The 26,233-nt window shown below is 44.1% G+C and overlaps 1 protein-coding gene across 4 annotated transcripts in view; it reads right to left on the reverse strand.

The window, feature by feature from the left end:
* The window catches only part of LOC140192653 (aryl hydrocarbon receptor nuclear translocator-like), a 63,592-nt gene that overhangs the window by 23,101 nt on the left and 14,258 nt on the right, over nt 1–26,233 (reverse strand). For all 4 annotated transcript variants that reach the window (XM_072250186.1, XM_072250184.1, XM_072250185.1 and 1 more), the window contains exons 6-12: nt 25,319–25,421; nt 24,341–24,406; nt 20,136–20,221; nt 13,626–13,702; nt 9,146–9,280; nt 5,297–5,371; nt 4,375–4,526 (exon numbers count right to left, since the gene is read on the reverse strand). In XM_072250186.1, coding sequence (XP_072106287.1) covers nt 4,375–4,526; nt 5,297–5,371; nt 9,146–9,280; nt 13,626–13,702; nt 20,136–20,221; nt 24,341–24,406; nt 25,319–25,421 — 694 coding nt within the window. The remainder of the gene's footprint in view (nt 1–4,374; nt 4,527–5,296; nt 5,372–9,145; nt 9,281–13,625; nt 13,703–20,135; nt 20,222–24,340; nt 24,407–25,318; nt 25,422–26,233) is intronic.

Consider the following 26,233-nt stretch of genomic DNA (forward strand, 5'->3'; position numbering starts at 1 on the left):
GGTTGACTGTAAAGCCCGCCCACAGAGAAAACTGATAGGTCTACTTAGCACAAAGAGAGACCAATCAGGATGCTCACTCTTGCTCCTGCTCTCGATCTCACTCTCATTTCTGGGATACTGTATATAATTTGCGGGCGTCGGGGAGCTGCTATTAATATGCGGGAGACTCCCCGAACCTCCGGGAGAGGTGGGATGTCTGTCACTGTCCCCCAGATGCTCACCCGCTGAGAGATCTGTGACCTGACCTGGTTCATTACCTAATACTAGATCTAGTATGGCATTCCCCCTAGTCGGACAGTCAACATACTGTGACAGGAATCCGTCCTGGACACACTTAAACTCTGCCCCGTCCAAACCCTTGGAACTAATCAGGTGCCAATCAATAGTAGGGAAATTAAAGTCACCCATGATAACAACCCTGTTATTTTTGCACCTTTCCAAAATCTGGCTCCCAATCTGCTCCTCAGTATCTCTGCTGCTACCAGGGGGCCTATAGAATACTCCCAATAGAGTAACTACTCCCTTCCTGTTCCTGACTTCTACCCATACTGACTCAAAAGAGGATCTTGCTACATTACCCACCCTTTCTGTAGCTGTAATAGTATCCCTGACCAGTAATGCCACCCCTCCTCCCCTTTCCCCCCCTCTCTATCCCTTTTAAAACACTGAAATCCAGGAATATTGAGAATCCATTTCTGCCCTGGTGTCAGCCAAGTCTCTGTAATGGCCACTACATCATAATTCCATGTATGTATCCAAGCTCTCAACACAGAGATTCATTTCATTGCGGGCAATCACAGCAAATACAAGAAGAAAGGGAGAAAGAGGAAATAATAATAATAAATAAACAATAAATATTGAAACCTGATATGAAGAGTCCTTGAAAGTGAGTCCATAGTTTGTGGGAGCTTTTTAGTGTTGGGGTGGGTGAACCTGAGTGACATTATCCCCACAGACTGATGGTTGAGGGGCAATAACTTTCTGATGGCAGCGAGCAGAGAGCATGAACAAAGTAATCGGGGTCCCCGATGATGGGACGCTGCTTTCCTGCGACTGCACTCTGTGTCGACGTGCTCAATGGTGTGGATGGCTTTACCCATGATGGACTGGCCTGTATCCACTATTTTTGTAGGCTTTTCTGTACAAGGGTATTGGTGTTTCTCTACCAGGCTAGGATACAACCAGTCGATATACTCCACTAAACATCTACAAAGCTTGTCTAAGTTTTTGATGACACGCTGAATCTTAAGAGAGTAGAGGCACTGCCTTGCTTTCTTTGTAACAGCAGCTACATACTGGACCCAGACAGATCTGCCAATATTCTACCCAACTTTCCATCTGACCCAGAACCTGTTGTAATCCTAGTCCATGTTCCTCATCATCCTCACTGATACTCCTGTCAAGCTTACTCATTATTCCTGTACTCACATCCAAGTTACCACCATCGAGCACATGTACAAGAAAGCAGCATCAGTCATCAAGGATCCTACCATACAAGCCATGCTGCTGCCATCAGGAAGGAGGTACGAGAGCCTCAGGACTCACACCACCAGGTTCAGGAACAGTTATTACGCCTCAACCATCAGGCTCTTGAACCATAGTAAATAGCTTCACTTACCCCAACGGTGAGCTGATTACACAACCTAGGGACTCACTTTCAAGGACTCTACAACTAACGTTCTCAGTATTTATTTTCCTTCCTCTGTCTTTGCTGTATTTGCACTATGTTGTCCTTTGCACATTGGCTGTTTGTAAGTCTTTGTGTGTAGTTTTTTATTGATTCTATTGTGTTTCTTTGTATTTACTGTTAAAGCCTGTACAAAACTGAGTCTGTGTGGTATATGGTGACATATGTACTTTGATAATAAATTTACTTTGTATTTTGAAGTTGTTGTATCACTAAAGGTCCCAGCACTAATCACTGTGGTACCAACTTAGCCACTGGCCAAAGACACCATTCCACCACTAGCTTCTGTCTTCTTAATTAAGCCAATTCATCTCGGATCTCTTGAGCCTTAGCCTATTGGACCAGATTACCACACAGGACATCAAATGCCATAAGTCCCTGCAGACACATCTACCCACTCTGCCTTTATCAATCATAGTTACCTCCTCAAAAGACATGGCCTGGGGGAAGAAGCTGTTTCCCATCCTAACAGTTCTTGTCTTAGTGCTATGATATCTCCTGCCTGATGGCAAGGGTGAAAGAGATTGCTGGATTGATGTAAGAGGTCATTGACAATGCTAAGAGCCCTGCATATGCAATGTTTCCAATAAATATCTCTAACGGATGGAAGAGAGACACTGATGATACCCTCAGCAGTTTGTGCAATCTTTTGTAGGGACTTGCGGTCATACCTTGCAATTCTTGTACCACACACAGTAATCAGTATTGTGTATTGAGGTCAGGATGCTCTCAATGGTGCAATAGTGCTCCTGTAAAAATTGGTGGGGGGGGGGGTACCTTCCAAATGTATGTAAATCCTATCCCCAAGGATTTTCCTCAGTAACTTTCTACCACTGACACAAATACAAGAGTCATTTGTTTCCTGCCTTATTTCTGCTGCTCTTCTGAAATGAGGGACAATGTGGGAAGTTAGGGGTTAGTCTAGGGGCAAGGACAGGGATGAGGGAAGTGCGAGGTCAGGGGCAGTAGCTCCAAGGTCGGCAAGTCCGGAGGTCAGAAGCCCAGAGGTAGCTGAACTCTGCTGGTTGTTAAAGCAAACAAGCATTTCATTGTATGTTTCTATGTACATGTAACTGCCTAGTATGTTTCCAAGTGGTTATAGTATGTGTATGCAGTTGGTCAGTTGTTCTAGTGGTTACAGTTCTTTGTATGATTCTGGAAACTTCTCTGGTATTGCATTATTTGAATAGGGGCTATGTGATTGGTTAACTCTTACCTACAAACTGAAGGAATGTCTCTTATCTGTGGGGTATCAGAAGGGCAGAGCATATAGGCTCACCATCATTGGCCTTTATTCCTTTCCTATCTTTCTTCTCTGTTACTAGACTCTCACTATTCCCTGCTTCCAATTCTTTTGTTCCATTAGCACTTAATAAAACAATCATGAAGCAACAAGTTGCATGCCTCTTTCTTGACTTCCAAAAGAACCCTGGATCAAAAACATCAGAATCTGATGCTTTTGAATCAGAATGTGATAAATAAATCTAAATTTAACATTAGCTCGCTGGTCTCGCTGACTAAAGTGTTGTGGGAGATCAGAACACCAAGACAGCAGTGTACGCTGCTGTCAAAATAAGCAATGCGACTGACTGTAAAGTCAAAACAGCAAGCTGTTGGTCTCCTCCGGGTGCTCTGGTTTCCTCCATTACCAGTTAGTAGTGAGTTGTGGGCATGTTACGTTGGCACCAGGGGGCTGCCCATAATCCTCAGATTTGACGGAAACAATTCACATCACTATATGTTTTGCTGTACACTTGACAAATAAATAAAGATCTATAAATAAATCTCCAGAGATCTTTAAAAGATCTCTAAACTTTATCTTCTACCCTGTTGTTACAAGACTATTGACTGGTCCCCTAGTACGACGATAAGATGGGAGTCTTGATCTCACAATTGACCTCGTCACGGCTCTTGCACCTTACCGTCTACCTGCACTCCGGCGTCTGTAACTGTAACACTTTATTCTGCACACTGTTGTTGTTTGTACCTTGTACTACCTCGATACACTGCTCTGTATGGATGGTATGCGAAACATCTACATGGAGCGCTGTCGCAGGAAAGCAGCATCTATCGTCAAGAACCACCATCATTCTCTTCTCACTGCTCCATCAAGGAGGTGGTACAGGAGCCTTAGGACACACACCACCAGGTTCAGGAACAGTTATTACCCCTCAACCATCAGGCTCTTGAAGCAGTGGAGATAACTTTCACTCACCCCAAAAATGAACTGTTCCCATCAACTATGGACTCACTTTCAAGGACTGATCGTCTCATTTCTCAATGTTTTTTGGTTATTTATTATGATTACATTTTTTTTCTTTTTGTACTCGCACTGTTCGTCTTTTACATATTAATTGTCTGTCTTGCTACTTGCGGTTTTTCATTAATTCTCATGTTTCTTGTATTGATCGTGATTGTCCGCAAAATATATCAGGGTTGTAAATAGGGACATATATGTACTTTGATAACAAATTTACCTTGAACTTTTCAAAACAAGTACTTCATGTACCTCAATACATGTGACAACAAGACACCAGTTTATAATTTTCACTGATTTGGGTTCTCGCCCACGACCCCAGCTCCACACAAAACCCTTTGGTTTGACCCACTCTTTCCGCAGGCTATTTCATGGCCTCTTTTAGCCTTCCTAATTTCTTTAAGTTCTCTCCTGCACTGCCAACACCTACTTGACATTGGTGTTCGTGCAGACAATGTACTCGATGTCATCGGAGTACGGGTTCTGGAAGGTGAAACAGCTCGTCCTGATCACCACCCACTCACGGCTCTTGGTCTGGAACCGGAACATGACCGACAGCACCTGCCCCTTCAGTGAGATCACCTGCCGTCAAAGGAGGAACAAGTGTCAGAGACAACACCAGGGAAAGCAAGGTCTTCAGTTCAAGTGGAAGAGAAGCCAGCAAGTCTTGATTCAAGTACACGGGGCTTTATTGAGCCCCACCTTGATTTGTTTTCATCCAAGGTGATGTGGATTAGGGTGTATAATAGTCTTTTTTTTCCCCGTAGTTTAATCTTTCCTACAACCTCCCAGCCTCTTACTTCATCTCCCCCTCTCCCATCCACTCACCTGGCTTCACCTACCACCTGCCATCTTCTACTCTTCCCTCTCCCTCCAAGTTCTTATTCTGGCTTCTGCCCTCTTCCTTTCCAGTCCTGGTGAAGGACTTTGGCTTGAAACATTGACTGCTTATTCCTCTCCACAGAAGCTGCCTGAGCTGCTGAGTTCTGGTAGGTGGGTAGGGGTGTGTGCATGTGTGCTACTCTGGATTTCCAGCATCTGCAGACTCTCCTGTGCTTGAACAGTTAGGGATAATAGGAAGAGGAGCACAGCATTGAATTAGCAATGGTCTGACCGAAAGGAGGATCAGGCCCAATTCATGCTCTCAACTCCCAACCTGTAAGGAGTGGCTCCTACTTACAAATTACCGAGACTCCCAGATTCACATCACCTACACACACTGGCAGTTCCACTTGAAGTGAAAATACGCTGCTCTTATCAAAATAACTTCTGTTTGAAATACACTTCAGGTATTGCACTGGCTAATTAAACTTTGCAACAACAAGTTGTTTAACCACTCAGTGGAACATTACCTGCTGAAAACTGTCTCGCAGAAGCCCTTTATCTTCAGGATGGGCAAATTCCACAATATCTTTCCCAAGCAACTCCTTAAAAAAAAAGAACAATGAAGATTATGAACTCACAGAGAGTATTTCAGGTCTGTCAGTGCTGTTCAGAAGGATAGGGAGGGAGAGAGAGGAAAGTTTAGCAGTAGGACATCTTCAGCTTGGATCAGAGAGACCCACTAAGTCTGATCATCAATGTCCCAATTACACTGATCTTATTTTATCCTCTCCACATTCTCTTTCAAGACCAAGACTGATTAATGTTATTTCCAGTATTCAAGTGATACATAGATCGACTGTGTGTCCATAAAGTGGCACTAGACACAGGAATGTCTGTACACAGGTGACTGACAGAAAATGATGAAGTAATGATGGTGCAGGCTGTGGAGGAGGGGGTTAGCGGGTGGAGGTGTTAATCAGCCTTACTGCTTGGGAAATTTCTGTCTAGTGGTCCTGGCGTGGATGCTACATAGCCTCCTCTGATGGGAGTACAAACTCCAAACCGGATTCTATCCCTCACCCACACACTTGGTATGTAGTTGCCAATTACCAACTCTGCCCCCTTTACCCTTTGGGTTTTGGGATGTGAGAGGAAACCAGAGCACCTAGGGGGAACCCACAGTGTCGCAGGGAGAACACGCAAACACCATATGTAGACAGCAGGGATTGGGATTGAACAGGACTCTCTGTGAGGGAGCTGCCTGACCAGGTGTTTCCAGTAGGCAGCCCCAAAGTTCAAAAACTTCCAAGTAACTTCACTAAATTTGTTATCAAAATACATATACAAAGATTTCTTCTTAGCAGGCATTTACAGGGAAACAAAATACAATAAAATTTATAAAAACTATAAATAGTCAAAGTCTGCTAACCAATGTGGACAAGACGACAAACTGTGCAAATAAAAGTTACTGAGATCATGAGTTACTCCGCCACAGACAGCCCCAAGCCTGGCTGCACAAGGAAGTGGGTTGGGTCTGTGGCCATAGTTGGGAGCTTAACATCAAAGGATATACTTTGTATCGAAAGGATAGGCAGGAAGGCATAGGCGGTGGTGTGGTTCTGTTGGTAAGAGATGAAGTTACGTCTTTAGAAAGAGGTGACATAGGATCAGAGAATGTTGAATCTTTGTGGGTGGGGTTAAGAAAATACAAGGGTAAGAAAACCGATATGGGAGTCATATATAGGCCTCTGAATAGTAGCCAAGATGTGGGGGTGAGATTGCAAAGAGAGTTGGAAAAAAGGTAATGCCACAAATGTAAGGGGGACTTCAATGTGCCAGGGAATTGGGAAAATCAGGTTGGTGTCGGATCGCAAGAGAGGGCATTTATTGAATGCCGCAGCTTGTGCTTGAGCCTACTCAGGGAAAGATCATCTTAGATTGGGTGTTGTGTAATAACCCAGATCTTATTAGGGAGCTTAATGTAAAGGAACCCTTAGGAGGCAGTGATCATATTATAATTGAATTCATACTGTGATTTGAGAGGGAGAACCATAAGTCACACGTATCAGTATTGCAATGGAATAAAGGGAATTACAGAGGCATGAGAGAGGAGCTTGCCCCGGTGGATTGGAGGAGGATACTGGCAGGGATGATGACAGAGCAGAGATGGCTGAGTTTCTGGGAATATTTCACAAGGCGCAGGATAGATATGTCCCACAAAAGAAATTATTTTGAAATGGCAGCGGTAGGCAAACAAGGCTGACAATGGAAATTAAGTAATGCATAAAAGCCAAGGAAAGGGCATATAAGGTAGCAAAAGTGAGTGGGAAGTTGGATGATTGGGAAGCTTAAAAAATCTAACAAAAAGCAACCAAAAAAGGTACCAGAAGGGAAAAGATGAAATATGAGGGCAAAACTGTCAATAATATAAAGCAGGATACTAAAAGTTGTTTCAGTTATACAAAGTGTAAAAATGCGGTGAGAGTTGATATTGAACCACTGGAAAATGGCGCTGGTGAGGTAGTACTGGGGGGGACAAGGAAATGGCAAATGAACTTAATGTGTACTTAGAATCAGTCTTCACTGTGGAAGACACTAGCAGTGTGCCAGAGGTCTGTGAGTGTCAGGGAGCAGGAGTGAGTGCCATTGCTATTACAAAGGAAAAAGCGCTGGCAAACTGAAAGGTCTTAAGGTGAATAAGTCACCTGGACCAGATGGACTACACCCCAGAGTCCTGAGAGAGGTTGCTGAAGAGATAGCGGATGCATTGGTCATGACATTTCAATAATCACTTGATTCTTGTATGGTCTCAGAGGACTGGAAGATTGCAAATATCACTCCACTCTTTAAGAAGGGAGGAAGGCAAAAGAAAGGAAATTATAGGCCAGTTAGCCTAACGTCAGTGGTTGGGAAAGTGTTGGAGACTATTACTAAGGATGAGGTTTTGGGGTACTTGGAGACTAATGATAAAATAAATCAAAGTCAACATGGTTTCTGTTAAGGGAAATCTTGCCTGACCAATCTGTTTGAGTTCTTTGAGGAAGTAACAAGTAGGCTGGACAAAGGAGAGGCAGTGGAAGTCACTTACTTGGATTTTCAGAAGGCATTTGATAATGTGCCACACATGAGGCTGCTTAACAAGATAAAATCCTGTGGCGTTACAGAAAAGATACCGGCATAGATAGAGGGATCGCTGACAGGCAAGGAGCAGCAAGTGGAAATAAAAGGGGCCTTTTCTGGTTGGCTACCAGAGACTAGTGGTGTTCCTCAGGGGTCGGTATTGGGACCACTACTTTTCACATTGTTTATCAATGATTTAGATAATGGAATTGATGGCTTTGTGGCAAAGTTTGTGGATGATACAAAGATGGGTGGATGAGTAGGCAGTACATGATTTGCAGCATGACTTAGACAAATTGGAAGATGGGCAAAAAAGAGGCAGATGGAACAGAGTTGGGAAAAGTATGATAATTCATGTAGGTAAAAGGAACAATAGTACGGACTATTATCTAAATGGGGAGAAGGTTCAAACATCAGAGGGGCAGAGGGACTTAACAGGTCCCCGTACAAGACTCCCATAGGATTAATTTACAGGTTGAGTCTGTGGCAAAGGCGGCAAATGCAATATTGGCACTTATTTCAAGGGGAATAGAAAAGCAAGGAGATAATGCTGAGCCTTTATAAGACACGAGTCAGGCCACATTTGGAGTACTGTCAACAGTTTTGGGCCTCATATCTCAGAAAGGACGTGCTGTCATTGGAGAGAGTCCAGAGGTGGTTCACAAGGATGATTCAGGAATGAAGGGGTTAAATATGAGGAGCATTTGGCAGCTTTGGGCCTGTACTCACTGGAATTTAGAAGAATGTGGGGGAGGGGGAGGGAGGTCTCATTGAAAGGACTAGACAGGGTGGATGAGGAGAGGATGTTTCCTATCGTGGGAGTACCAGAACTAGAGGGCACAGCCTACAAAATTGAGGGGCCACCTTTTAGAACAGAGTTAAGGAGGATTTTTTTAGCCAGAGAGTAGTGAATCTGTGGAATGCTCTGCCCAGACTACAATGGTGGCCAAGTCCGTGGGTATACTTAAGGCAGAAGTTGATTGTTTCCTGATCAGTCAGGGCATCAAAGGGTATGGTGAGAAGGCAGATGCATGGGGTTGAGTAGGATCCAGGATCAGCCATGATGGAATGGCAGAGCAGACTCGATGAGCTGAATGGCCTAATTGTGCTCCTACGTCTTATGGTCTTATGAACCAAGTAGCCCCCTTCTGCTTTGTAATAAGTCAGTCATCGGAGCAGCAAACTTTGCTATCGCTACAAAACGCACATCCGATTTTCCCTCGGAGGCTGTGAGGGAAATCAGAACAGGCACCTACCTGGGGCTGGTAGCCAATGGTTCCCAGGCAGCGGTGGTCGACGAATGTGAAGGCGCCGTTGGGACTGTGCCGGGATAGGAACTCGGTGGGGAGGCTGTTACCTTTCATGTCTATGCAGCTGGGCGAGCTGGTAACCTGGATATAGATAGAGAAAGGAGGCAGAGATGAGTTATGTTAATCCACCACTAATCTATTACAACACACAAAAAATGATAGGGGAATTCAGCAAGTTGGCAGTGTTTATAGAGGGGAATAAACAGTCAACACTTTGGGCTGCTGGATTTGACTATGTAATTGTTACTTCCCTTCAAAGTAAATTTATTGTCAAAGTACCAATGTCACCATATACCAGCGGTCCTCAACCACCGGGCCACGAGGAAACAATATGGTTTGGTGATATGAAATGATATGGGTCAGCTGCACCTTTCCTCATTCCCTGTCATGCCCACTGTTGAACTTGAACGCACGCAAGGTCACGACCTGCGTGTCATCCATGTCAGCGCGGGAAGGAGATCAACTCAAGCTTGCAAATGACGGCGGGCTGAAAAGTATGTTTGACATAACATCTCTGCTGGCATTCTGGATCAAAGTCAAGGCTAAATATTCTGAGACAGTCAAGAAAGCACTGAAAATGTTGCTTCCATTTCCAACATACCTCTGCAATGAATGCAACGAAAACCAAATTGCAGAATAGAATGGACACAAGGAACCCCCTTCGAGTATCGCTGTCTCCCATCACCGTGTTGTTGCAGGGAACAAGCCCAGGGCTCCCACTGATTCAGCGATATTGGAGTGTTGCAATGATTTTGTATGTTCATACGGGGAAAATATGTGCTGTGTGTTTAATATCCAAACGTTACTTAAAATGTTATGACACTATTGACTTATAAGTGACTCTTATAACCCTATTAACAATTACAGCATGGAAACAGGTCATCTCGGCCCTTCTAGTCCGTCCCGAACACTACTCTCACCTAGTCCCACCGACCTGCACTCAGCCCATAACCCTCCATTCCTTTCCTGTCCATATACCTATCCAATTTTTCTTTAAATGATAATATCGAACCTGTTTCTGCCACTTCTACTGGAAGTTCATTCAACGCTTACTTCAAGCTCCCCTGATAATTGACTTATCACTGTATTCATGCGAGGAAAATATGCGCTGTGTGTTTAATATTAAATTTGTTAGATAAACCCTTTTAGAAACAAAATTGAGTGTATTAGCCACTTATCACCGATATTCCGGTTGTGATTAACAACCCCGACGCCCCCAAACAGAATCGCCAAAAACGATTTGCAGAAAAAAAAACCTACAGGTACACGCATGCGCACTGGTGCCCGAGCAAGGCTTCATGGTCATTGTAGTCTTTCTCTGGGTAAACACAACGTATCTGACTGCTACCCTTGTCCATTGGCAACCGTACCACCCAACACTGCCCCCTGCCCCCCGCCGCCCCCCCCCCCGGTCCACAAGAATATTGTCAATATTAAATCGGTCCGCAGTGCAAAAAAGGTTGGGGACCCCTGCCTTATACAACCCCAAGATTCATTTTCTTGTGGACAGTCACAGTAACTAAAGAAACACAAGAGAATCAATGACAGACCTCACCCAACAGAATGGACAACAACCAATGTAAGAAAACAAAACTGTGCAAATACAAAAAGAAAAGGAAATAATAATAATATTAGTAAATAAATAAACATCGAGAACTTGACATGAAGAGTCCTTGAAGGTGAGTCGATAGATTGTGGGAACAGTTCAGAGATGGAGTGAGTGAAGTCATCCCCTTTTGATTAGGAGACTGATGGTTGAGGGGTAATAACTGTTCCTGAACATGGCAGTGTGAGTCCTCAGGCTCCTATACCTCCTCCCTGATGGCAGCAGTGAGAAGTGATCATGGCCTAGATGGTGGGAGCCGTCGATGATGGATGCTGCTTTCCTGCAACAGCATTCCATGGAGATGGGCTCAATAGTAGGGTCAATAACTTTCTTATGCTTGTTTGTGATTTTATAAACTTGTAATTGTTCAATGTGTTTTTTCCAGTGATTGCAGTTGCTTCCTTCTGGAACCAGCTTAGTTGCAGTGGCAGGTATCACATTACTTGAATGGGGGCTGCCTTATTGGTTGATAAAAGAGTTAATGTTAAAAATGTATAAAAGGGTTCACTTCCAGGGAGACTGCAGTGCGCTCGGATGCAGCAGTTTCTATGGGGCCAACCAAAGATGGCATTGTCTTTTTTAAATGTACTTTTTGTTTTTACAATCGCAAGACCCTGCTGGACATTAAGAATTTAAAGTACTGTAGGTCTACCAAATCAGCCAGTTGCTTGTTGGTGGAGAAAGTGAAGGAGCTACTGCCTGCGTCAGAGAGGTGTCGGAGTAAGTGTGCAGTGTGACAGCGAGTGAGCATCTTAGTCACTTGTGACCACAAGACCCTGCTGGACATTGTTAATGTGGAATGCTGTGGGTCTGATTCACTGGTTTACTGGCAAACGGTGGGGGGAGTTGCATCACTCATAGCGAGGACTAGGCCTCAAGCTGTGGTGTCACCTGTTTGCGGCCACCCAGGAGAGAGGCATTGAAGTCGGTGCGCTCCATCAGAGTACTGGAGGCGGTGTGGCATAGCGTACATGCTGGAATCAGTGCTGCCCTCCAACGTTCACTCGGCCAAAGACAAAATGTATTGTGTTTGATTGCAGACTTCTGCAACATTCATGGACTCGGGGATTTGGACTGTATTTTTTTGTGTGACTATATTTTACTGCTGTCGTACGTGTGCCTTGTGGAGTATATGATTGTTGGCATCGTGCTTTGCTCCTTGGCCCCGAAGTAATGCAGTTTCTTTTGGCTGTATTCATGTATGGTTGAATGACAATGAAACTTGAACTTCAACTTTAATGTACAAAAAGCATTTGATGGCTGTGGGCCTGACTCACTGGAGTTTAGAAAAATGAGAGATGATCTCATTGAAACCAATCAAATATTGAAAGGCCTAGACAGAGTGGATGTGGAGAGGATAATTCCTATAGTGGGGAACAAGAGGGCACAGCCTCAGAATAGAGGGATATCCCTTTAGAACAGAGTTAAAGAGGAACTTCTTTAGCCAGAGAGTGGTGAATCTGTGGAATTCATTGCCACAGATGGCTGTAGAGGTCAGGTCATTGAGTATATTTAAAGCTGAGGTTGATAGGTTCTTGGTTAGTCAAGGCATCAAAGGTTATGGGGAGAAGGCAGGAGAATGGGTCTGAGAGGAATAATAAAATCAGCCATGACGGAATGGCAGAGCAGACTCAATGGATTGAGTGGTCTAATTCTGCCTCTATGTTTTATGCTCTTAATTAAGCATTGTAATTTACTGTTGTCAGTAATTTGGTAAGAAGACCAAACCATGTTGGATCTCTTCACCAACAACCCCCCCTCCAAAAAATAAGTTTATCCCTCATTCTTGATTCCCAAAGAACTTTGGATCAAAAACATCCAGGGTAACACACACAAAATGCTGGAATTCAGCAGGTTAGGTAACATCTATGGAGAGGAGTAATCAGTCGAGTTTCAGGCCGAGACCCTCCATCAGGACTGGAAAGGAAGGGGGGAGAAGCCAAAATAAGAAGGTGGGGGAGGGGGGGAATACAATCTGGCAGGTGATACTTGAACCAGGTGAGGGTGAAGGTCATGCTGGGCAGGGAGGTGGGGGGTGGTGAAGTAAGAAGCTGGAAGAGGTAAAGAGTTGAAGGAGGAGGAATCTGGTAGGAGAGAATAATGGACCAGAGGAGAAAAGGAGGGAGAAGGGGAATGAGAAAAAAGCCTAATCTATTCTCCTTCCATATCACAATTTGAATGAGATATCCTTCAGGGTAATCAGTGAAACAGTAACTCGAAACAGTGACATAATGGTTAAGTGACCAGGCCAGCAGCCAGTTCTGCACTATTTTAAGAGTAAAGTTTAAGTCCCACTAATGGCAGCCGTAGAATTTAGATTCAAGCAAATGAATAATACAGAATTTTTAAAATGCTAGATCTGAATGTTAACCACAAAATTACCACATTTTGAAACAAATTAGTGGCTGCCAATGAAGAAAAATTAGTCATTATTTGCTCTAGCTTCTAAGTAACTGCAATCTGGATGGTTCTTATTGCTGGGACGAGGGGTGATTGAAGATGGGTAATAAATGCTAATGGAGGGTCCCAATGAAGGGTCTCGACTCAAAATGTTGACTACTTATTTCCATCGATGATGTCTGAGTTCCTGAATTTCTAACATCTGCAGAATCCGTGTTAATAAATGTTAATGCTCACATCTCAGTGGCTTAATAAGTAAAATTCCCCCAATTAAAAACATCCTCCTTTGCTTCTTTCCTGTACCCTCCGTCCCTCACCCTCAGAATTCCTCCTTTCAGCCATTGGGATCTTCCAAGATGGAAGGGATGGCCAAAACAGGACACATCTCCAAAAGGGCTTTGGTGGGTGCTTGGATCTTACCTGTAGTCGGCCAATAGCCACCAGACAGAACTTGTTTCCCTGTCCCCCGTCCGGTTCATCGTCTGGTAACGTCACACCTGGAGAACAACAGCAACAACACCTTAGTTCCAAGTTCAAAGTAAATTTAATATCCAGTTCCAGTTTAAAATGGCGCTGGTGAAACCCAGAGAATACTTATTGGCAGCAAGCAAAATAAAGAATACAACTAAATACTTTATTAATAACATATTTTATGGTAAACAATCACCTCAAACAATGGCAAGGTGAGGCAGAGGCAGAGTCCACCAAAGCCAAGAGCAAGGGTTTGATCAATCTAAACAACAGGCCAGTTTGCAAAGGTCGGGTGTGGGCAGAAACGTGGCGGTGTGCTCCAGCCCAGAATGTATCGAAGTGACAGAGCTCAGGTCCTACAGCAAGGAATGACCCGATTTTTGAACAATTTAAAAACGCCAGGCCGGATTGAAAAGGCAGGGTGTTGAGACCAGAGGCGAGGATTGGGCCAGTTCTGCTCGCTGCTCCATGACGTTTACTTAGCTCTGCGCTGAACTGAGGCGGTGGCCTGCTCTAGCTTTGTCTCTGTGGACTCACTTTCATTCTGAATGCTATTTTATATGAACCTTTATTGTTGGCACCATTTCTCTTTTTTTTTCCTCTCTGCATATTGGGTGTTTGACAGTCTTTTTTTTTAAATAGGTTGTTTTGGGTTTCTTTGTTTTGTGGTTGTCTGTAGGGAGACGAATCTCAAGGTTGTATAATATATACATACTTTGTTAGTAAATGTATTTTGAACTTTACCAAAGTACATACATGTCACCAGATACAAGCAGATTCATCTTCTTGTGGGCGTGCTACCAATAATAAGAAAAAGTCCAATTGGTTGCCTGATACCAACCACAGTGGCTTTAAAGGGGGACTTAATTAGTTATTGGTATATTACTGTGATACAGTGGAAAAACTTTGTTTTAGAACATATAAATGTTTAGCACAGAATGGGCCCTTCGGCCCACAATGTTGTGCTGACCTTTTAACCTGCTCCAAGATAATTCTAACCCCTCCCTCCTACCTAGCCATCCATTTTTATTTCAGTCATGTATGGATCTAAATGTCCCTGATGTATCTGCCTCTACCACCACCCCTGGCAGTGCGTTCCACTGTGTAATACCTTCTCTGTGTAATAAACCCACCTGACAATCACCTTAAAATTGCCACTGAGACTGGCCAATCCAAACTTAAGTCACTAAGATAGTATGAAGGGAAAAGCAATTACAGAGTGCAGGATAAAGTGTTACAGTACCAAGGAAATGCAATACAGATAGATACAAGGTAAAGAGCCACGATGAAATAAACTGGGAAAGCAAGATTTCACCTTTCTTTGTTATTTATTTAGAAATACAGCACAGGACAGGCCCTTCTGGCCCAACGAGTTGCACTGCCCAGCAGTCCATCTATTTAACCCTGGCCTAATCACAGGACAATTTACAATGACCAATTAACCCACTAACTGATTGTCTTTGGACTGTGGGAGGAAACCAGAGCATCCAGAGGAAACCCACGCCTTTCATGAGAACATGCAAACTCCTCACAGACAGTACTTGAATTGAACTCTTGTACTCCGGAATGCCCTGACCCGTAATAGCTTCACTATTGTGGTACACCATATTTTTATCATTGACGGGTCTCATCACTGTGGGACAGAAACTGTCCCTGAACCTGGTGGTATACATTTCAAGTTTTTAAATCTTCTACCCAATGGGAGGGGGAAGGGAGAACGTCTGGGATGGGTGGAAGTTTTGATTATGTTGGCTGCTTTCCCGGGTCAGCAAGAAATGTCAATTGTTGTCCTTCCGGTTGTTATTTTTCCAGGAATTGTTGCATAAACCACAGTAACACCTTTGCTTCTGGTACATGTCGGTTTTCTGGAGTGTTGTTGGGAGCCACACTAATTCCAGGTACCCAGATGACATTGCATCACATTGCTGCCTGATACTGGGTACTATGTGATGCTATTACAGCTCAGGGCATCAAGAGTTCAAAATTCAATCCCAATGTCCTCTAGTCCTTCCCATGGAATGTTTTCTCCAGATGAACCGAGTACCAACCTACCCAGGCAGGAAGGCCACATGCACAAATACAGCAATTTAGCCAAGTGCTAAGCACCACATTCCCAGAGAAATGTGTGGGTTTTCTCCAGGTCCTTTGAGTTCCTCCCACAGTCTGAAGACGTACCAGGTCGGTCAACTGGTCATTGTTAATTGTCCTGTGATTAGGTTAGGATTAAATTGCAGTTGCTGGGTGTTGCTGGGCTGTGTGGCTCAAAGGGCCAGAATGGCCTATTCCATGCTGTATCTCTAAATAGAACTAAACAATGAGCTAACCATCACAGGATCAGCTCATCTCTGACCCAAACTGTATTTGGCAAGTTCAGTTAGTTAGCCATCTGCACCATGGATAGTCCATGCAGGAGGAGGGGGGTTGGGCATGGGACTACTAACCATACCCCGTAAAAACTCAGAGCTACAGAAACGCCAACAGAAGCTCCAAAGACCTCATCCCTGACAGCGGAAGAGGCTTTGCTTAGAAGACATATGAGATCGTGTGGTGAAAATGGAAGCCACGGGCTGATCAAAGTTCCTCAGCCCAAGGACAGAGGACTCTGGCAAGCTGCTGTCGGCAGCCAATGCCCCATTCGGGGTGATGGGCTTAGTAGAAGTTAGTTATCTGGGAAATGGTGATGCACAATTAGGAAAAAAGAAATTGGATTTTAAAAAAAGCCATTTCCTGTTACAATAACCAGGAAACAATTGCTTTTCTGGTTATCATTAGAGGATTATTTTTAAAACTTTCAAAGATGGAAACATCCCAACCTTGCATTCAAGATTGTTCAATGTCATTTCCTGTACACAAGTATAAGGAGAACAAAATAATTGTTATTCCGGATCTGATGCAGTACAAAACAAAAGCACAAGAGATATACACTAATAAAAAGACACACCGGAAATATAAATCCATTAGATAGCTTGTGTGTGTGTACATATGCATAGAATAGAACTTTATTGCCAAGACAAGAAGATTGTGGTGCTACTCCAGTCAGTGCAAATTTACAATGCATCTGGTACAGCTTAATTTTTTTTTAAAAATTCCACATTTATATGCAACAAGAGACTTCGACAGTCCATAACATTCAAAGGTCATTGGCAAGCCAGGGTGTAGCATTATTCAGTTACACAACAGCCCTCGGGAAGAAGCTGCTTTTCAGTCTTACTGCCTTGGCCAAGATGCTTCTGTATCTCTTACCAGGAGGCAGGAGATTAAACCGTGTCCAGGATGGGAAGGGTCTTTAATAATGTTACAAGTGCGTCGTAGGCATGAAGAGTTGTAGATTGTCTCCATGTCCAGCAGTTGAGACCTAATGATGTGCTGAGCCGTCCTAATCACCTGTTGGAGTGCTTTGTGATCTATCTAGCAGCAGCTAGAGAACCACACAGTCACTCTGTATGTCAGTATGCTCTCTATCACACATCAGTAAAAGTTGGCCAGCAATTTTTGGGACGGATTAGTTTTCCTTAAGCTATTGAACCTTCTCCGCTCTTGAGGTTGTGTTGACGGACCAAGAGTGCTCCTCAGTGATGTACATTCCCAAAAACTGAAAACAAGATGGCATGCAACTTGGACAGCAACCTCTTTTCAGACACCAAATCAGAGAGACCAGTTCCATCCCCACAACATCACTGGCCTTACGAATGAGTTTGTTGATTCTGTTGGTGTCTGCTGCCCTCAGCCTGCTGCCCCAGCACACAACAGCAAACATGATAGCACTGGCCACCACAGACTCGTAGAACATCCTCAGCATCGTCCGGAAGTTGTTAAAGGACCTCAGTCTCCTCAGGAAATAGAGACGGCTCTGACCCTTCTTGTAGACAGCCTCAGTGTTCTTTGACCAGTCCAGTTTATTGTCAATTCGTATCCCCAGGTATTTGTAATCCTCCACCATGTCCACACTGACCCCCTGGATGAAAACAGGGGTCACCGGTACCTTAGCTCTCCTCAGGTCTACCACCAGCTCCTTAGTCTTTTTCACATTAAGCCGCAGATAATTCTGCTCACACCATGTGACAAAGCTTCCTACTGTAGCCCTGTATTCAGCCTCATCTCCCTTGCTGATGCATCCAACTATGGCAGAGTCATCAGAAAACTTCTGAAGATGACAAGACTCTGTGCAGTAGTTGAAGTCCAAGGTGTAAATGGTGAAGAGAAAGGGAGACAAGACAGTCCCCTGTGGAGTCCCAGTGCTGCTGAATAGTGGGGCTTGTTCAGGACCTCTTGCCTTCCTGAAGTCAATTATCATTTCTTTTGTCTTCTTGATATTAAATGATAAGCTGTGGCCAGCACCAATCTAACAGTTTCTTCCTCTCTATATGGAGAATCATTATTGTTTGTGATCAGACCAATCATGGTTGTGTCATCTGTAAATTTCAGAATCACGTGCAGGAGTGCAGTCACAGGTGAAGAGAGTAGAGAAGTGGGCTCAGTACACACCCCTGCAGAGCACTGGTGCTCTGGGCTTGGGGTCGATGTGCACTTGCCTAGTTTCACTATCTGGGTATAATTAATGAGGAAGTCCAAGATCCAATTACAGGCTGATGTGCCGAAACCTAGATTGTGGAGCTTGACAGTCAGCTTGTTCGGTAGTATGGTGTTAAAGGCCAAGCTGTAATCAATGAAAAGCACCCTGATGTAGGTGTCTTTGTGCTCCAGATGTTCCAAGATAGCATGAACAGTGAAAGAAGTGGCATCTTCAGTGGATCTATTTACCCTGTAGGGAACCTGGTGCTAGTCCAAGGTAGTTGCAATTAAGTCCTTGATGTGGGACATTACCAACGTTTCCAAGCACTTGGCAAATATAGGAATGAGTGCCGCTGGTCTGTAGTCACATTGTCGCAGACGTCTTGGAGATTGGAATAAGAGTTGCTGCTTTGAAGCTTGCCGGAAACATAGCCTGGGACAGCGATAGATTGCAAATATCCGTCAGAACTTCTGCCAGCTGGTTGGCGCAGTCCCCAAGGAAAAGTCCGGGTGTGGCGTCTAACCCCACTGCTCTGCATACATTGACATTACGGAACACGCCTCACTTCATGTAGGTTTAGTGTGGGCGCAGTTCCTCCATCTGATGTTATGGTCTTCATCACTGTTTCCTTATTGTCCTTATCAAAGTGATCAAAGAAGCTGTTTAGCTCTTCGGCTGGTTTGGCGTCACTATGAGCAGAGCAGGAGAGTTTTCCTTTGCAACCTGAGATGGATCTGATCCCATCCCCAACACTTTGGTGATCTATGGCGTTATAGAAATACCTCAATCTGTACTTTGTGGTCTTGATGCCTCTCTTAAGATTCAATCAGGCCTCACTACGCGCCTTGGCTTCACCAGATCTGTAACCAACATCACAAGCTTTGATCAGATTCCATACCCTGTTGTTCATCCAAGGCTTCTGGTTCAGGAATACCCGGATGATTTTGGTGGTGATGACACTGTCTTCACAAAATTTGATGTAGCATATAATTGTGCTTGTGTAACTGGTGATGACTCCCTAAGGCCACACCGTCACTGTCCTGGAAGTTGGTTTCTCCTTCCTTACCACTGGTCTATAAACTGGGATTAGATGTAAAGACAGATCATTGGACAGTCCTGGGTGAGAGCATGGGAAGGCCCTATATATACTTGCGATGTTGGCGTCCACCTGGTCCAGTGTGTTTTTGCTCCTTGTAGGGCAATTCACTTTTCAATACATAGGAAATACTGCTTTAAGGTTGGCCAGATTAGAATTGCCAGCTACGATGAAGGCACCATCAGGGTGAGCAGCCAGTTGTTAACCATAGCATCATGCACTTGATCTACTGTTAAATTGCTGTTGGCCTGAGGGAGCCATCACCAGTCACACAGCCACAGTTATGTGCTACATCAAATTTTGCGAAGACAATGTCATCACCACCAAAAACATCCAAGTATTCCTGAACCAGAAGCCTTGGACGAACAACGAGGTACGGAACCTGATCAAAGCTTGGGACGCTGCTTACAGATCCAGTGATGCTGTAAAATGAACAGTGATTTCTCTCTGTAGATGAAAGGGCCTAAACTTTATTATTAGGTATTCCAGGTTGGGACAGCAGTAACTTTCAATAATGACTGATTTAGTACACCAGGCAGTGTTAACCTAAATACATAAAGCACCAACTAATTTCTTGCCCAAATCATGCATTCTGTCGGCTCAGAAGACCATTCGGCTGCTAGCCCAACAGCCACATCGGGTATTTGGTGGTCCAGCCATGTTTCTGTGAAGATCATAGCACTCTAGTAGGTTCAAGGCGAGTGTTAGTTGAACCTAGTCCATTTTGTGAGCAACTGACTGATCACAAACAGATGCCAGAGATGGTCACGTCACTGCAACCATCCTTCCATAATCACTTCCTTACATTCTATATCCAAGTAACAGAGACACACAGAGACAGAGCCCTTACCTGCCGGAGGCCAAGCCTTGATGTAACCTGTACAATGTACCACAACATACTGAGGGTCCCCTTCCTTCACAGGTCCCAGCCCATTCCTGAGAACAAAACAAACAGGGAGATGCATGTAAAGTCCCCAACAGGACAAATGATGCCCAATAGCAGATTCAAGAAGGCACTTCTTCAGTGAATTGTGAATTCCCCCACTCAAAAAGGGTGCGGTCACAGATCCTTTGGCACGCTGGGGAGGGATTGAAGAGTCAGTCTGGTGAAACAACTGACTCATCAACCAGCCAAACTGCACTCTGATTCACTTGTCCTGGGTTAACTAAAGCAAAACATTTGGACTTTCTTCCAGAGACAAACAACTGAAAAACAGTAAGAAGTCAGGCTGAACTTACAGAGAACCTTGTTTAGCACACCAAACACTGAGTGGACCTGATGCTATAAAGTGCAGAGAGAAATTTGAGATACAACAATCTATGATAATAGAATTGAAAGAGTGGCTGCTCTCCAACCTGAGAGCGTGAACATCAATTTTGCTAATATTTGGTAATTTCTCCCCTTCCCCTTCCACCATTCCACATTCTGGTTACCCTCTCATCTGCCCATCACGCTCCGATTCCCGCCCTCCCTTCCTTTCTTCTAAGGTCCACTGTCCTCCCCCATCAGATTCCTCCTTTTTTAGCCTTTTGCCTCTTCCACCTATCCCCGAGCAGATTTTTATTTCATTCCCCTACACCCACCCACCTTCCCCCTTGCCTGGTCTCACCTATCACCTGCCAACTTGGACTCCTCCCACCTCCTTACTCAGACTTCTGCCCCTTTCCTTTCTAGTCCTGACGAAGCTTGAAACATCAACTGTTTATTCCCCTTCCCGTAGATGCTGCCTGACCTGCTGAGTTCCTCTGCATTTCCAGCATCTGCAGAATCTCTTATGTTTCTGAGAGATGGTAACTCTGAAGGAATAGTGCAGTGGCTTTCCCTTTATTTCTTTACAATGGATAGAGGGATGGCACCAACCAGGTCTTTAAAATCCACACACAACACACACAAAATGCTGGAGCAACTCAGCAGGTCAGGCAGTATCTTTGAAAATTAATAAACAGTCAACATTTCAGGCAGAAACTCTTCACCAGAACAGTCTTTACAAAAAACATTAACCGTTTATACCAGGGGTCCTCAACCTTTTTTTGCAACGCGGATCGGTTTATTATTGACCGTTCTTGCGGACCGGCCAACCGGGGGTGGGGGGTGGGGGGGCCAGGGTTGCCAACAGACAAAAGTAGCAAATACGTTGTGTTTACCCCGAGAAAGACTACAATGACCATGAAGCCTTGCGCAGGCGCCAGTGCGCATGCGTGTGCCTGCTGACTTTTTTCTACGCCGATTCTGTTTGGGGGCGGGGGGGGGGGGGTAATCACAACCGGGATATCGGTGATAAGTGGCTAATACACTCAATTTTGTTTCTAAAAGGGTTTATCTAACGAATTTAATATTAAACACACAGCACATATTTCTCTTGCACTAATATAGTGATAAGTCAATTATCAGTGGAGGACAGGGGAGCTTGAAGTAAGCGTTGAATGAACTTCCAGTAGAAGTGGCAGAAACAGGTTCAATATTATCATTTAAAGAAAAATTGGATAGGTATATGGACAGGAAAGGAATGGAGGGTCATTGGCTGAGTGCAGGTCGGTGGGACTAGGTGAGAGTAGCGTTCGGCACGGACTAGGAGGGCAGAGATGGCCTGTTTCCATGCTGTAATTGTTATATGGTTATATAAGTAAGTCAATAGCATCATAACATTTTAAGTAACGTTTGGATATTAAACACACAGCACATATTTTCCCCGTATGAACATATAAAATCATTGCAACACACCAATATCGCTGAATCAATGGGTGCCCTGGGCTTGTTTTCCTGCAACAAGACGGTGCCATCGAGGGGTGATGGGAGACATCGATACTCGAAGGGGGTTCCTTATGTCCAGTCTATTCCGCAATTTAGTTTTTGTTGCATTCATTGCAGAGATATGTTGGAAATGGAAGCAACGTTTTCAGTGCTTTCGTGGCTATCTCAGAATATTTAGCCTTGACTTTGATCCAGAATGCCGACAGAGATGTTATGTCAAACATACGTTTCAGCCTGCCGTCATTTGCAAGCTCGAGGAGTTGATCTCCTTCCCGCGCTGACATGGATTTCGCGCGGGTAATGACCTCGCATACGTTCAAGCTCAACAGTGCGTGACAGGGAATGAGGAAAGGTGCAGCTGACTCATATCACCAAATCATATCATTTCCTCGTGGCCCGGTAGCGCATGCTTTGCGGCCCGGTGGTTAGGGACCGCTTGTTTATACATTTCTACAAATGCTGCCTGACACACTGAATTCCTCCAGCATTTTGTGGGTGTTGCTTTGGATTTCCAGCATCTGTAGAGACCCCCCTATATTTGCAGTAATGCTAGAAAGATGGTGAACCCTGTAGAATTTTCCCTATTTCTGCATAAATATGACCTAAAATGTGATCAGGTCTTCACGCAAGTCCTAAAACTGGATAAAGAGAACCCAATTAAATATATAGCTCAAAAAACTTCATACTTGTTCATTTATTTATTGAGAAAAATTATCCAATACGATGTGTATTTGTTGGAAAAACTATGTGAATCTCTGGGGTAATGCCTTCTGCAAAAGCTATTTGGAGTCAGATGTTCCAATCAATGAGATGAGATTGAAGTTATGGGTTGTAGTGGTGACCTGTCCTATAAAAAAGACACATAAAGTCAGGTTACTGGCACAGCCTGTTCTTCTAAGGATCTACTGGATGTGCACCATACCTCAACCAAAACAACTTTCAGAGAATCTTAGAGAATTGTAGAGATACATGAAGCTGGAAAAGACTACAAAAGCATGTCTAAAGATCTAAGTGTTCATCAGTCTACCGTAAGAGAAACTGTCTACAAATGGAGTAAGGTCAGTACCGTTGCTACTCTCCCTAGGAGTGGGCGTCCTGCAAAGATTACACCAAGAGTACAATGTGCAAATCTGAAGGAGATGAAAAAGAACCCAAAGGTAACAGCAAAAGGACCTGCAGAAATCTTAAGCACTTGCTGAAGTCCCCGTTCATGTGTCCACTATAAGAAAAACACTGAACAAGAATGGTGTTTATGGAAGGACACCACGGGGGAAACCACTGCCCTAAAAAAAAACAGGTTTGCATGTCTCAAGTTTGCAAAAGACCACCTGGATGTTCTAAAACATTTCTGGGACTATGTTCTGTGGACAGATGAGACAAAAGTTGAACTTTTTGGTAGAACTGCACATTGCTATGTTTGGAGGAAAAAGGGCACTGCACACCAACACCAGAAACTCATCACAACTGTGAAGCACGGTGGAAGCAACATCATGGTTTGCTGCATCAGGGCCTGGACAGCTTGCAACCACTGTGGGAACAATGAATTCAAAATTGCATCAAGACATTTTACAGGATAATATAAGGGTAGCAGTCCATCACCTGAAACTTAATAGAAGTTGGATAATGCAACAAGACAATAGTCCAAAAGACAATGTTGCGGAAGGACCTGAAACAAGCAGTTCACGCAAGGAAGCCCACCAACATCCCTGAGTTGAAGCAGTTTTGTAAGGAAGAATGGCCTAAAATTCCTCCAAGACGACGTGCAGGACTGATCAACAGTTACCAGAAACGTTTGGTTGAAGTTACTGCTGTACAATGGGGTCACACCAGTTACTGAAAGCAAAGGTTCACATACTTTTTCCAACAAATACATGTAATATTGGATCATTTTTCTCAATAAGTGAGCAAGTATAATTTTGTGCTATTTATTTAATTGGGTTCTTTTTATTGGTTTTAGGACTTAGGTGAAGATCTGATCACGTTTTAGGTCATATTTATGCAGAAACAGAGAAAAATCTATAGTTCACAAACTTTCTAGCACCACTGGGTTGAAAATCATAGCTAGCTTTAAAAAGTAGAGGGCATAGGTATTTATGGGAGGGTCTAGACGTTGGGCTATCACTACAAGACGAATTGCTGGAAAATCTGGCACAGGATTTAGGAGAAATTCCTTTAGCCAGGGGACCGTCGAAATGTGGGGTTCACGCCGATGGGGATGGGCCAAGATGAACAGTGGGAATACAATAGGCACACTGCAGAGGTGGGGCAAGATGGAGAGGGCGCTGCTGCCGGGCAAGGAGTACCTGTATCGGTTCCTCAGGTAGGTAAGCCTACTCATGGACCCAGAATCCACACTGGCATTTCCACATCTGAAACAAAGGTAAAAACACCAATTTAAATAAACACACACACTCTTAATCAATGCAGAAGGATATCATCACAAGGCAATCTTATGGGTGACATGGGCATAATACTAGAAGGCAGCTGCAAGGTAAAAGATTAGTTTGCTAGGCCATGTAGTCTACTCTTGCTCACATCTGTATTCTTATCCTTCGACCAAACTGTGCACATGAGAAAGAATTCCCTGTCTACGTACAGAGCAACAAACCTCTGCAGGAACTCAGTGAGTCAAAGCATCCATGTAGGGAAAAGGATGGTGGATATTTCAGGTTGAGACTCTGCATCAGGATTTCTAATGTCACCTGCGTTTTCACCCCACTCACGGACGCTGCTCGATCTACCAAGTTCCTGTAGCAGTTTGATTCTGGCTCCAGATTCGAGCACATGATGATTCAGAAATCCTGATGGTTCAGCATTCTGGCTCACTAGAGAATATCTGCTGCACTTCCCTCCCTGCCCCACCCATGGGACCCTGGTTCCCTTCCTCTACTCCCTTCCCACCAGAACCCCAGTTCTTTAAAACCTACCAGGTTCACTGGAAAATTTGAAATGATGCTACCTAACATCTGAAAATATCCCATGGTCTGTTGGGAGATCAATAAAAATAACTTCCAATAGTTTAGAAAACCCGCTAGTCCAGCAGCAAAATCACACGGATCTATCAGAGTTTTCACTTCTCTTGGCGCTGCTGGTTTGAAGTTTTGCAACACTGACTTCTCCCTAAAGCACAAGCTCTCCCGCCCAAAAGTCTTCTACTTCCCAGAGGACTGGCAGAGCCAGCTGTGGAAAGCTGGTCAGGAGCCCTCTCCAGTTTGGCGAGGGTGAAAGACAGTCAATAAGCAGGAAAGTGGCTCGAGGCTCCCTCTATTCACTTCACTGACCTGACTCTGCAGATGAACGAACGGCGAGAGCCCATGCACATCCTCATGGAGGACTGCTGGCCTTCCTTCTTCACAGTGCCAGTTTTCAGATCCAAAATTCGACCTGTCCCGCCCAACAGAATAAACAATTAATCCCAACTTGTTAACAGAACTTTTCCAGTCTTCTCCAACATTCAGCTTGAATTTCAGAGCTACTTGGCTAATTCATGTCCGATTCAACCATCACTCAGTGTCATCTGAGCAACACTGACCGTTACGTGCCTTTTGAAATTATCTATGCTACTAAACCCTTGCTGGGTCCCACTACCTCAGAATCAGATTTAACATCACTGGCATACATTGAGAAATACGTAGTTTTGTGACGGCAGTGTAGTGCAATACATAATATGAATACAAAAATATATATAATTAAAATTAAAGTTTAAAAAAAAGGAGGAAAATAGTGAGATCATGTACATGTGTTCATTGCCCATTCAGAAATTTGATAGCAGAGAAGAAGCTGTTCCTGAAACATTGACCGTGTATCTTCAGGCTCCTGTACCTCCTCCCTGATGGCAGCAATCCTTAATGATGGATGCCACCTTTTTGAAGCATTGTGTTTTCAAGGTGTTCTCACTGCTGGGGAGGCTATTGCCCATGATGGAGCTGGTTGAGTTTAGAACATTCTGCAGCCTTTTCCGATCCTGTGCAGTGGCCCTCCATACCAGACAGTGATGCAACCAGTTAGAATGCTCCCCATGGTATATCTACCTCTCTCTGACCTCCCACAGCCCCAAAAATCTCTTGAGATCTCTGAGTTCCTCAATTTCAGCTTCACAGTCATCCCCCACCTGCAGCTTCCCGGTCTATAATTACAATTGCTCAGCTTGGAAACCAGTTCTTTAACCTATAAATTCCACACCAATGCTCAAGCAC

The sequence above is a fragment of the Mobula birostris genome, unplaced genomic scaffold (assembly GCF_030028105.1).
Source record: "Mobula birostris isolate sMobBir1 unplaced genomic scaffold, sMobBir1.hap1 scaffold_2024, whole genome shotgun sequence".
Lineage (NCBI taxonomy): Eukaryota > Metazoa > Chordata > Chondrichthyes > Myliobatiformes > Myliobatidae > Mobula > Mobula birostris.